This window comes from Arachis hypogaea, chromosome 20 (assembly GCF_003086295.3).
Source record: "Arachis hypogaea cultivar Tifrunner chromosome 20, arahy.Tifrunner.gnm2.J5K5, whole genome shotgun sequence".
Classification (NCBI taxonomy): domain Eukaryota; kingdom Viridiplantae; phylum Streptophyta; class Magnoliopsida; order Fabales; family Fabaceae; genus Arachis; species Arachis hypogaea.
This window is the reverse complement of record NC_092055.1, coordinates 73,419,904-73,432,860: the sequence shown is the minus strand read 5'-3', so window position 1 is coordinate 73,432,860 and position 12,957 is coordinate 73,419,904. Positions and strand designations below refer to the sequence as shown.

General features: G+C 38.4%; 1 protein-coding gene across 1 annotated transcript; it reads left to right on the top strand.

The window, feature by feature from the left end:
* Positions 1-322: 322 nt before the first annotated feature.
* LOC112786721 (polyadenylate-binding protein RBP47) lies at positions 323-4,733 on the top strand. The gene is made up of 6 exons (XM_025830093.3): positions 323-1,360; positions 2,294-2,777; positions 3,334-3,416; positions 3,497-3,627; positions 3,904-4,000; positions 4,402-4,733. The coding sequence occupies exons 1-6, from the start codon at positions 932-934 to the stop codon at positions 4,522-4,524; spliced, it is 1,347 nt and encodes a 448-aa protein (XP_025685878.1). The 5' UTR covers positions 323-931; the 3' UTR covers positions 4,525-4,733.
* The last annotated feature ends 8,224 nt before the right edge of the window (positions 4,734-12,957 follow it).

The window sequence follows — 12,957 nt, the reverse complement described above, 5'->3', positions numbered from 1 at the left end:
TACGTTATGTATTTAGGTAATTACTTTATATTTTATGTATTTTCGTAATTTCTATATTTATTTAATTTAAATAAAAAATTCCTTTTTTCTTTAAACTTTAAAAAAATCTTAAAATAAAAATAAATATCATCCGCAGAAATAGAAATATTACAATAAAATTCAGTAAATTTAGGATTGATTTGTTAAAATAAAGATTAAAGAAGATAAGAGAAAGGAAACAGATTTTTTACCGTGGTAGATATTATTTAAAAAATAACAATAAAAAATCATTATATGATTTCACCCGTGTATTCTTATCAACACCCCCAACCCAATAATATCCAAGAATAAAATAAGATTCATCCTGGTAGATAGATCATAGATCATAGATAAGTGATAACCCTAAAACAAAGGTAACGGTCATTCATGTGTGCCACTGCCAGCGTATCCATCTTACGAGCTACTGACGTGCGCAGCAACTGAGGAACTTGGAGAGCAGCAAGTGGGAGAAGAGAAGGAAGAGAAAGAAATAGCAGCCACTTAACGAGAGCCGTCGATTATTTTCTACTGGACCCCACACACATCACAAGACAATTGTCAATCTTCACGGACGGCTTAGACGGACGTTATAACCGAGGTTAACGCTCGTAAGCCCCCCCCTTCCTTTCCTTTTCTCTCTCCCTCCAGATCCAAACCCAACCCAAAGAAAGTGCGCGTGTTGTTATTTACTTGCTTTAAAACCCAACCCTACTACCACCGTAACCCTCCTCTTCTTCGTTTTTGGTCTTTACACCCTGGTTGGACCAAAGTCCTCTCTCTTTCTCTCTCTCTAACATCTTCTATTCAAGAAAATCAGAGAGAGAGAGAGACAGAGAAACACTAATCAAACCATATACACATATATAGATAGATAGATAGATATAAACTTATTGTTTATAGCTGTTTGATTTGAATGGCTCAAGCAACGAACGGTGGGGATCTGAATCAGAATGGACAGCAGCAGAGTCAGCAGCAGTGGGCGCAGCCGCATCAGTATCAGCAGCAATGGATGGCCATGCAGTATCCAGCAACCGCCATGGCCATGATGCAGCAGCAGATGATGATGTACCCGCAGCATTACATGCCGTATGTTCATCCTCACCATTATCAGCCTCCGCCGCCGCCGCCGACCGCTCACCACCACCACCAGCATCATTTCAAGCAGCAGCAGACTCCGCCCCCGTCGTCTCAACCGCCACAGCAGCACCACAACAACCACCATGGCCAGCAGAAGCAGCAATCTGGCTCCAACGGCGAAGAGATCAGGACGATCTGGCTCGGCGACCTTCACCATTGGATGGACGAGAACTACCTCGTCAATTGCTTTGCTCACACCGGCGAGGTATAATTCTCTCTCTCTCTCTCTGGATTTAATTTAAGCTTGTTGAAGTGAAATTGAATATCTTTCTTTCGGTCTTAGATTTGTTGCTCGGTTTTGGATTTTGATTGATTCAATGAGATTCTCGTTTTGGCATAATTAATATTATTATCTCGTGTGTTTTGTTAGATGCAGGCAATTATAGTAAAAATAATTCTCTTTCTTACTGAATTTTGCTGTTTCACACTATGTAATGTAATCCCTCCGCGTTTGAGATATTCTGTTTTGGTATAAATGAACTTGATTTATAACGTGAAGTGGTGTGTATGTACAGAAGTAATTTTTCACATTTGATTCTGACTTCAGATTTAACTGTCAACATGTGTTTGATGAACCGTACATTTTTGTGCAAACAGCAGATTACAGATTGGCTTTCTTTGCTATAACTAGTGACAAGTGAGTTAATTGAGCTGGCATCTAATCTAGACTTCACGTTTATGTATTGTGTGTCCCTTGATAAATTTTTTGTCTCGTTGTCTGTGATTGCTGGACTAGGCTGATGATAGATAGGTGATAATTTAAGACATACTTCCGTTTTAGTCTTTGGTGTTTGTTACTGTAAGATGTCTAGGAGTTGCCATGGGGTGGTCCAAGTGGTCCCCTAATCTGAAGGCTGAAGATGTAGGTCTGTTGAGACCAAGCTTTTTATTTAACATAATGCATTTGCGATCTCTTAATTGCAATGTGGAAACAAGTGTAACAAAAGTCAAATCGGCCCAATCTTTGAGTCCTCCTTTTGTAAATGACCATGTGTTGAAGATTGTCATTAACATCTAGTCATTACCTTTTAGGGGCATCCCTGAACCTTTTAAGCTTTTGCGGTTCCTATTTGCTCAAATTTAGTGCTTTACTCAACAAAGCTACTTGAATTTTGACATTGTGTTATCTTATTTGCAGGTTTTATCAGCCAAGGTCATACGAAATAAGCAGACAGGTCAGTCAGAGGGATATGGATTCGTGGAGTTTTATTCACGAGCAACAGCTGAGAAAGTTTTGCAGAACTATAATGGTACAATGATGCCAAATACAGATCAGGCATTCCGGCTGAATTGGGCTACATTCAGTACAGGCGATAGGCGATCTGATGCTGCTACTTCTGATCTCTCTATATTTGTGGGGGACTTGGCCATAGATGTTACTGATGCTATGCTGCAAGAGACTTTTTCTAGTAGATATTCATCCATTAAGGGAGCAAAAGTTGTAATTGATTCTAATACTGGCCGTTCCAAAGGTTATGGTTTTGTTAGGTTTGGTGATGAAAATGAGAGGACAAGGGCAATGACTGAAATGAATGGCATTTATTGTTCAAGTAGGCCTATGAGAATAGGTGTTGCAACACCCAAGAAAACTTATGGCTATCAGCAACAATATTCTTCACAAGGTTTGTTAATTTTTTAATTCACGTTGACCCTATATTAATTTGGTATGTTCACATCATGCTTTCCTTTTTAAGCTAGTTGATCATTTATGTCTATGATGAAATTTGTAAGTAATGCGCGATATACTATTTGTAAAACATAGTTCAAGTAGAGTTGTTAATGCTCGTATCAAATGCCTTACATCATCTATTTGTATGGTATGATAATTGCTTATTTGATATTTCTGTTTTTGGCCTTCTATTTTCTGTTCCTTTGTTTATCAACTGTTACATGTCTCCAATGTCTAAATGGTAAGTCCGCTGTTTCCCTCACACCTCTATTAATGTGATGAATTTTAATGTACGGATATCTTTTTGGTTTAAAAAGTTGAGAAGCTTGAATCCATGATCACACTGAAATATGCATTGGTCATTGGTTTAAAATGTATATACAGCATGCTGTTGATGTTTGTAATGTATGTTTGTAATGCCGTAAGTTTTAGCTGGAAAAGTGCAGTATATCTTACGACGTGCTTCTAATTAGAAATTTCTAAATCTAATATTGTGTTTCTTTAACCAGCCGTAGTGTTGGCTGGTGGACACCCATCTAATGGTGTTGTGGCCCAAGGTTCCCAGGCTGAAGGGGATCTTAACAACACAACTGTAAGTCCGTTTTAAGAAATTTATATATGCCTGTTAATCAGCTCGCTTGATATATCGGTAACCAGATTTTTGCTACACAGATATTTGTTGGAGGGCTTGATTCTGATATTGGTGATGATGACCTCAGACAACCCTTTTTGCAATTTGGTGAGGTTGTCTCTGTGAAGATTCCAGTGGGTAAAGGGTGTGGTTTTGTTCAATTCGCTGACAGGTATTATTTTGGTATCCCTTAAGATGTGTTTTCTGTGAAATGAAAATTGGCATATACATTCTTAAGATGGATGAGGACCAAGGAGTCCTTTATTATGTCCAACAATATTATATTTGGAACTTATAAGGACATGGATATCATGCAAGATTTTGAGGGCTATTATAAATAACGTTATGATTGTGATTGGTATTCCAATTATTGCTGGTACTGTCTTTTTTACTTTTTCTTGGGTGACTTACCTATTTTCTGTATCTGCTGCTACTGTCTGTGTTACAGAAAAAATGCCGAGGAAGCCATTCAGGCATTGAATGGGACTGTAATTGGGAAACAGACAGTGCGTCTTTCATGGGGTCGCAGTCCAGGAAATAAGCATGTGAGTTGGTTTTCCTAATTTTCAACTTATGTTGATAGTATAATATTTTACCTCACAATATAGTGAGAAAATTGTTCAGTATTAGTTGAGAAAATTGTTCAGTATTATCTTTTATTGTTCATAGAACTTTTGAAGTTAATTAGTTGCTAAATTAGATACATTATTCTTTTTAATTTCTTTTTACTTTAGACCTAGATTTCAAAGGGCTCAAAATTCGCTCTGGCAGCTGACAAATTTTCCTAACCAGCTTTTGCTAAATCAATTATCTTACTCATCAGTTCTCTGAAATCTCAACCAAAAAGTGCCCCCCAGTTTCATAGGAAAATAAATTTAAATGGAAACTCTTCATATGATTCTGTGATTATTGAAATCCATCTCTAACAATACCTTGGATGCAACAGTGGAGAGCTGATTCCAATGGAAACCATTATGGTGGTCAAGGTTATGGGAACCATGGATTTGCTGTGAAACAGAATCAGGATATAGCAGTGCAGCCTGCTGCTGCAATTCAAGGGGCTTCATAATGTGGCTTAGCTGACAAGTCGGTATTGAAGTAGGATGGATTTTATTATTGCTCTCCAAGTAAAATTGTAGTATTATTTTTAAATTTTTGTAGCTTGAATTATATTGGTATGCAAGATTGTATTAATATATATATTACTGTCTGAAATTTTGGATTGAACCTGACCATATTACATGGCTCGGGTATTTTTTAAAAAAAACCCTTGAAAGATATTGCTAGCTGGGAGCAAAGGTGATTTTTTTGAATACTCATGCTTATGCTTGCAAAAACTTATTATAGAGCCCCTCAGGTCAAATGAGAGTGGAAGATATTCAAAGGTGGAAACACTTTTGATTAAGGCAATTGCCAGTGTATACCCACTAACATAATGTCTCCAATATGAAAGGAGATTCTAGCATGCTGGCCAAAACTAGCAAATGTCAAATGATGGCCAAAACTAGCAAATGTCAAATGATGTGTGTTCAGTACTCTCAGGCTTCTCAGTTCTCAGCAGTCAGCACGGTGAACCACAGGTGTAGAACTATTCATCTATCTGTTGCTGCCTTTTTAGACTTTTTTCCTTGTTTAGGGCACATACCAAGACCTTAAAAAAAGGGATGAATTTTGTTCATATCATGGTCCAAAGTTAAAGTCATGATCCAAATAAGCATTCAATTTCACAAGGGATCCAGAAAAGCCTAACAGACCCACATAGATGGTGCTAGTAGCCACATGGGCCAATCTACCCGACTTACTCGGGGCACAGGGTAACCGGACTTGCATGGCAAAAAAGACTTTATCAGATCACTATTTCAAATATTTATCCACAGCTCATTCACTACTCCAACATGGAATAACTCCCAGATATTAGAGGAGAAATTGCCCACTAATACAAGTGCCAAGATTCAAGAGTCATGAACAAGTCATCACCTACTCTTATAAATATTTCTTCATATTCAGATATTTTCAATCTCAACTCATTTAAATCTATCAAAAACTTTTGTTAACTCAAGTATCAGACTCTCTTACAAATACTTCCATCATCATACAGGTGAGGACGTCTATAGATTCACTATTCCGGTAAACAAATTAGAACCTTCATCCAAAGGAGTTTAGACTAGGGGTGTCTGCGGATCGGATCGGATATGGCCGAAAATTTGATTCGATCCGCACAATTTCCATCGGATTGGATCGGATATCGGATATATCCGCATAATTAAACCTTCTCTTTTTAATCATATTTCTATGTAAAAGAATTCGATGAAAATATTTCTTTCATACTTTTAAACTTATTTATTACTAAAATATTTTTAATCAAACTCTCTCTAAATAACAAAAATAAAATAATACAATATATGAATAATAATTACTAACTAAAACATACAAACAAGTAAATATAATACCAAACATATATATTTATTTATTTTTTATTATTATAGTGCGGATCTGCGGATCCACGGATCGGATACGCGGATGTAGAGCAGATATCCGCGATCCGATCCGATCAATTTGTGGATCGGATTGTATCCGCAATTTTCGGATCGGATGCGGATATTTACCGCGGATCTGCGGATACGATCCGATCCATGGACACCCCTAGTTTATACCTCACGTCTAGGCTCACATAACCTTGGTTTCAAGAATATGAGCTATTCAAATAAAGATGTCAAAAATATCTTTTTATGAAGATGCTTTATATAAAAAGTTTATTTATTTGACCACACTTTAAACAAAAATACTTTTATAACATATCGAAATTTAACCCTACAATTCATCATCCAAGGGTCAAAAAAAAAATTCACATAAAGACAATTATCAAATTTTCATCAGAGTACCTACCTTCAGGAATTACATCGGAACAAGTTTGTCTTCTATTCGACCAACTTAGTGTTGAGATACTTATCTAAGAGAATGAGGGTGCTCTATTGGTATGAAGACTACTCCAAAAGAGGTTGGGATGGGATAATTGATCTTCAGCACATAGATCTCTTTGTTGTTAAGGATGGTTTACTTTGTATTTGGAATTAAGAGTTTAATGTTTAGGAGTATTAAGTTTAAAGGTGATGCGAAAAACGTCTACTCTACTCATGCATCAAGGTTCCAGTTTTGCTAAGACTAGTGAGCATGACTGTGCTTGAATTAATTTAGATGAATTATTATTCTCTTAATTATTTACGATCAATTATTTTTTGCTGTTCACAATATGACTTTTGTTCATATTCTGGCCTAACAAATGAAAGCTAGGCCCAATAACACTAAAAGACCCACCAATAAAGGTGGACCTCAGGGTAAAACCGACCACTTCTAAGAAGTCAGACACCGACTCCTAAGGGCGAAAGCCCTACCCGCTCAAAGCAGATAAACTGCTCCCTAAAACCTCTGTCGCATCTAGAAGGTGAATCTCAACAAAATCTCGAGATAAAAGAAACGTTTATCTACCAAAAAAGATAAGATTACTCTAACAAAGGTGGTTAGCAGATCTACTATAAATACAGTGGCACCCCCTAGGTATAACTCACGTTCTACTCTACTAAAAACCTGTCTAAAGTCCTTTCTAACTTAAGCATCGGAGTCTCTTGCAGGTACCACCCGCCGCCTCCTCACGAGAAAATCGGACAGGCGGCACCTTGACACCAACAAGTCAGACGCTGCCATACAAAGGGATCTGAACCTTACGTTCAGGCCCAAATCAACGTTTCAGGTAATTCTCGGAACAACTTCCTAAGCGGTTATGGAAATAGTCAAATTTGTTTCTGTTCTTGTATGGATACCTGGAGGGAGAGCTCGGTCTCTGGAAATCGACGCCGAGTTGTTATTTTCGGTGCCGACCTTTGAGCTTTGTGGTAATCCGAGCTTTACTCCAAGAGGATGTCCAATCGCGTAGAGCTTTGAGCAAGAAACAGGGGGGAGTGTACCTGCAAAGGCACTCCGAAGCTTAAGTCAGTATTGAGAATTCAATGTGTCCTTTAGGGTAGAAGATCATACCTTTTTATAGGTGATAATGTATAAATCGGTTATGTTCCTGCTTTATTGCCTGTATTAAAGAGCAATAATAAGGGTTTGGACGTTTCACTTTTATGAAGCAGTCCGTTAAGCTGATTTGTAACGTCCCTTTTTAATAAATGACATTGATTGTCGATAGTAACTATAATGCCGATTAATGACGTAAATTGCCAAGTAATGACTGCAATGCCGAACTATAACGCCAATTTCCTGGGTAATAATGTGAATAAGGCCGAGTTATGGATGATAAAGCCGATTTATGATGTTGGATTTGTAATGGCCGGACCACTGCCCCCAAGCTTAGCCTGGAAAAATGTTTAATGAAGCAGGTTGAGTTTTTAATGATGTATGAGTCGGCTACTGAACAGTTCGGCGTGTGCTTCTACCTTGTAGCCCCCAGATCAAGGTGCTTTATTGAACAGTTACTGAGACTATAGGCTTTCATGATTTAGGATAGAGAAATAATTAAATGAAGGTATTAATGAGTTTGCGTGTTTCCAATGTGGGTTTATTGGGTCTGACGTGACTGATTTGATGGGAAGTGGAAGCGAGATTTTGATGCACGGAAACTTGTCTCTCAACAAATTTTTCTCAGCAAGTATACCGAATTGTCGTCAAGTAAAAACTCACAATAGAGTGAGGTTGAATCCCACAGGGATTGATTGGTCAATCAACTTTAATTAGTTGAGCTAAGCAGAATTTGATGTGAGAGTTGCAGGAAATTAAATGGCGGAAAGTAAATAGCAGAAAATGTAAATGCTGGGAATAAAGAGCTGAATATAAATGACGAAAAGTAAATTACAGAATCTTAAATGGGGAATGGGAAATTTAGCATGAAAGTAAATTGCAGAAATTAAAGAGAATGGGTAAGATCAGAAATGGGGGATTCATTGGGCTTAGGAGATGTTGCATTCTCCGGATCAAGTTCATTTTCATCTCTTCCTCAATCAATGCATTCATTGATCTCCTTGGCGATCTTAAGTGATTGAACTCCAATTCCTTGGTAATTCAATCTCTCAAATCTTGATCAATAGCCAATTCTTTGGTCTAATTGCTCATGAGAAGAGATGAAGTATGGTCACTGATTATACCACATGTATTTCCAAATCAAAGTGTTGGTAGGATTATATGTCACTATATCCATCTAGACCCCAATTTGGTCCAACATGAGAAAGCATTTCTAGCATGATCTCTTCATTCCTCTTCCAAGGTTCTGAAGAGATCTAAGTATGAATAGCTTCTTTTCCAAGACAACTACCCAATTGGATGAAGATTGAAAGCTTTCTAGTAAAATCAAGAGAAAAGAAAGAAGAAGAGTAATGAAAACTATTATTGATCCATCAAATTACAACAGAGATCCTAACCCAATGAAAGGGATTTAGTTGTTCATGGCTCTGGGAATGGAAAACAAAGATGGAGAATGCATTCTGAAAAGTAAAACTAGAAGTTGCAGAGAAAATGAAATTATACAGAGAGTAGTCCTCTCAATCCAAAAGCTCTTTTCTAGTTCAAAACTACTCCTATTTATACTACTCTTCTGATCTTCTAGTTGGCTCTTCAAGTCTTGGATATGGGCCTTTGCATCTTGAGTTGAAGCAGTTATCATCTTTAGTGGGCTCAGCTTCACTTGCAGAGAAAGTGTGCAATAGGCATGGACTTTAGCTTAGGGCGTTAGTGGTGTTAACGTTAAGTGAAAATGTGGGGTCGAGAACGTTAGTGACAATCACCTTTTTCACTAACGTTCCTAACCCAAAATGGTCCACGTTAACTTCAACGCTAGTGGCACTAACGTGACCACTAACGTTGCCTCTTGGCCCTTCGCAAACGTTACTAGGGTTTACCTTTCCCAATAACGTTGAGAGTACCCCTTTCTCCTTACGTTAGAGTTCACGTTAGTATAGTTAACGTGACCTTTAACGTAGGCTTGCCAAATCTTCGAGAGCGTTAGTGACACCTACCTTTTTCACTAACACTCCCAAACGCCCCTTTCCCATGTTAGTGCCTCACGTTAATTACATTAACGTGACCACTAACGTGGTGTTGATTGCCATCTCCAATGTTAGTGACAAAGGTGAGTGTCACTAACGTTGGCTCATCCTTGCTCCTTCCACGTTAGAGTTCACGTTAACTAAGTTAACGTGGCTCTTAACGTAGCCAATATGGGCTTAGTCCAACGTTAGTGACAAAGGTGAGTGTCACTAACGTTGGCATTGTCTTGCTCTTCCACGTTAGAGTTCACGTTAACTGAGTTAACGTGACTCTTAACGTGGCCAATTGCCCTTTTGGAGCGTTAGTGGCACTCACTTTTACCACTAACGCTTGGAGCTTCCTCTTCCTCCATGTTAACTACCACGTTAATGTAGTTAACGTGGTAATTAACGTGGGCTATGATGGCTTCGAAGACGTTATTGGCGATCACTTTTCTCATTAACGTTGTAAGCTAGCTCCCATTCCACGTTAGTGGTCACGTTAGTTAGACTAACGTGGCTACTAACGTGGCTTTTTCTTGCTTCCTTTGTCCTGAAATCAAGCAAATAAAGTGCATCAAAGCTCTAATCCAAGTTATGAGTCATGCATCATCCAATTTGTCATTAAATTCATGCATAATTCTCATGAAATCATATAAAATTCACAATGTTTGCTTGAATCAAGATGTAAGTGAAATTCTACCCAAAATTTGCTTATTTCCTAAGAAAATGCATGAAACTACCCTAAAACAGTAAAGAAAAGGTCAGTGAAACTGGCCAAAATGCCCTGGCATCAGATTTTGGGTTAAAGTGTGTGAATTAAAGCTTAGGAATTCTGAAGCTTTGCATGCTTGCTGTTTTATGTTTTCTCAAGCGTTTTCAACCAAAAATGAGTAAAAGAGGTGAGTGTCTCTTACTTCTACTTGGTTTTTCTGCTTAATCGTGTTCTCTTCTTCTCCTTCTCTGCTTCTGTTTTTCAAGTGGGTTATGAGAAAGAAACGAAAGGGGAGGTAGACTGGTCTTATGACTGGGTGAATGATGATGTAAGGGATCGTGTTTCTCTGTTTTTGGATGTTGGTGCTGTGAATGAGATAGATAAGTCTAAGGTTGTTAGGGTTAATTCTGGGGTTCGATTGGAGCTGCTCCCCTGTACGGTTGATGATAGAATTTTTTATAGAAGGGAAGGTTTTGAGTATTTTTTTTATCTATAGTTGTGTGTTGGAGGAACTAAGGGTGAGAATTCTTTTCAATGATTTTGAGTGTAAAGTTCTGAAGCATCTGAACTGTGCGCCCTCACAACTTCACCCTAATGGTTGGGCTTTCCTTCGGGCGTTTGAGATTCTTATGGAATTTTTGGAAGAAAATCCGTCAGTGGAGTTGTTTTTCTCACTGTTTCAGGTGAAAGGCGTTTGGAAGGGTGGTTGGGTAAACTTGAACAGCTCTTCGGGGTTTGGTGTGTTCAAGTTATACAAATTGTCTTTTAAGAACTTTAAGGAAATGTACCTTAACGTCGGTAGCTGCGAGGATGACTTTCTATTCTATGTGGACGAGCATTTAGGGAAAAATTTTCCTCTCTGGTGGTGTTCAGAGCCTCAAAATATTTTGGGGCCTGAAACTATAAGTCCAAAAGATGAGTGCATAATTGAGTTTTTGACTGAGGTTGTTGATCGGAAGGAGTTGATTTCTGTTTATGCTCTACTGCAGTGGGAGGAAAATAAGGCTGCTGTGATAGATTATCTGGGTAAGATTTTGAATTGTTGATGTTGTATCATATCTGAGGTTTTTTGAACAGGTTTTTGTTTTTCTTGTTTTTTTAGGTGGTAAGTACCCAGGTGTATCTGCAGCGAGTTTGAGGTCTCAGGTGAAGAGCAAAGGTTTGGATAAAGAGGTATCCTCGTCAAAGGCGAATAAGGTCGGTGTTGGCGAGGTTGATCAGCCAAGGCCAGGGAGGAGGAAGGTTATTGCTAAGAAGAGAAAAGGTGATGTGGTAGATTTGTCCGACGTTTCTGATGATGAGAAAGATGATGTTCCGATGGAAGAGGTTCATAAGTTTTGTGATAACCAGAAAAGGTTGCATGGTTTTGTTGAGCGGAGTGAGGGGTCGTCGCTCTGGAGGAAAGATTATCCTTTCATGATCACTGCTGATGAGGTATGCCAGACCCCGTCCGATGTTAGTTTGGTGGAAGAGGTGGGGGATGTGGCGATTGATCAATATATGCAGGTGACTTCTATTTTGTGAGGTAAAAAGTTTGTGTTTGTATTTTGTTGTTTGTAAAAGTAATGTGTTGATGTTTGCTCCTCAGGTTGTGGGTTTGCGGCTGGCGAGTTTAGGACGGAGCCGTGAAAAGATTCATCGAAAGTTGGTTGAGAAAAAGGAGGATCCGAGTTTGAGGAAAGAGTTGGCTATAAAGGTTGCCAAGGTTTCTGAGCTTGAGGTGAAATTAGTTGAGGTTGAGAAACATTTGAAAGAGGTGAAAGAGAGCTATGCCAAAGATGTTGAAGATTTAAAGAAGAAAGAAGCAGATTTATCTTCTATGAGTACCCGTGTTATCGAGGTTACTGCTCGGTTGAAGGAGGTGGAGAAGAACAAGTAAGGAGAAATTCTTGATTCCTTCCTTGAAGGATTTGAGAGGGCTGTTCTTCAGGCAAGATTTCTGGCTCCCGAGGTGGATTTCTCGGCAATGGATCCAGGCAAAATAGTGCAAGATGGCATTATGGTTTGAAGATGACGGTGCTGCTGAGCAAGGAGATGAAAATGTTTGATATCAATTCGGTCTAGTTCTGTTTTGTTTTTGGTTGAAGACTATGTTGCTCCTGTGTTGGGCTTTTGTGCTTGTAACTTATGTTTTGCTACTGTTTTTTGGAAAACAAACTTTGATATTTCTGTTTACATGCTGTTTCTGCATGTTATGACTATAATATGATATTGTTGTTTGTATTATATGTGGGTGGTTTTCTGGTTTGTGACTGTGGCATTGATGCCAAATATGGTAGTAATGCTATTAATTTGATGGAGAATTATTATGTAGAGGCCGATTAGGCCGAATTTGTGTTGTCGGATCATATATAAAAATTGTATTGTGTTTTAGTGAGCCGCAATGATTTTGATTTAAATTCGGCTAACATGTATTCGGTTGCGAAGGATTTGTTCGGCAGTTTGTTAGTCCCACCCGCTATTTGTTAATATTTGCAGAATAGTCGGGTTAGGATCATCATAGTGTACTGAGTTTTACTAAGATATTTGATGTATTTGTTGAATTCTGAATGACTGTGTTCCGATTAGGATTGGTAATTTGTTTGGTAAATTCTGTATGATCGGTTTCCGATTTAGATCGGAGATCTGTTAGAATGATTGGATTCCGGTGGAGATCGGTAATCGGATTGACTGATTGCATCCAGTGATCAGATTCTATTTTAAGGTCGGCAGTCGGTTTGACTGATTGTATCCTAGTGATAGGATTCCGTTTTAAGGTCGGCAGTCGGTT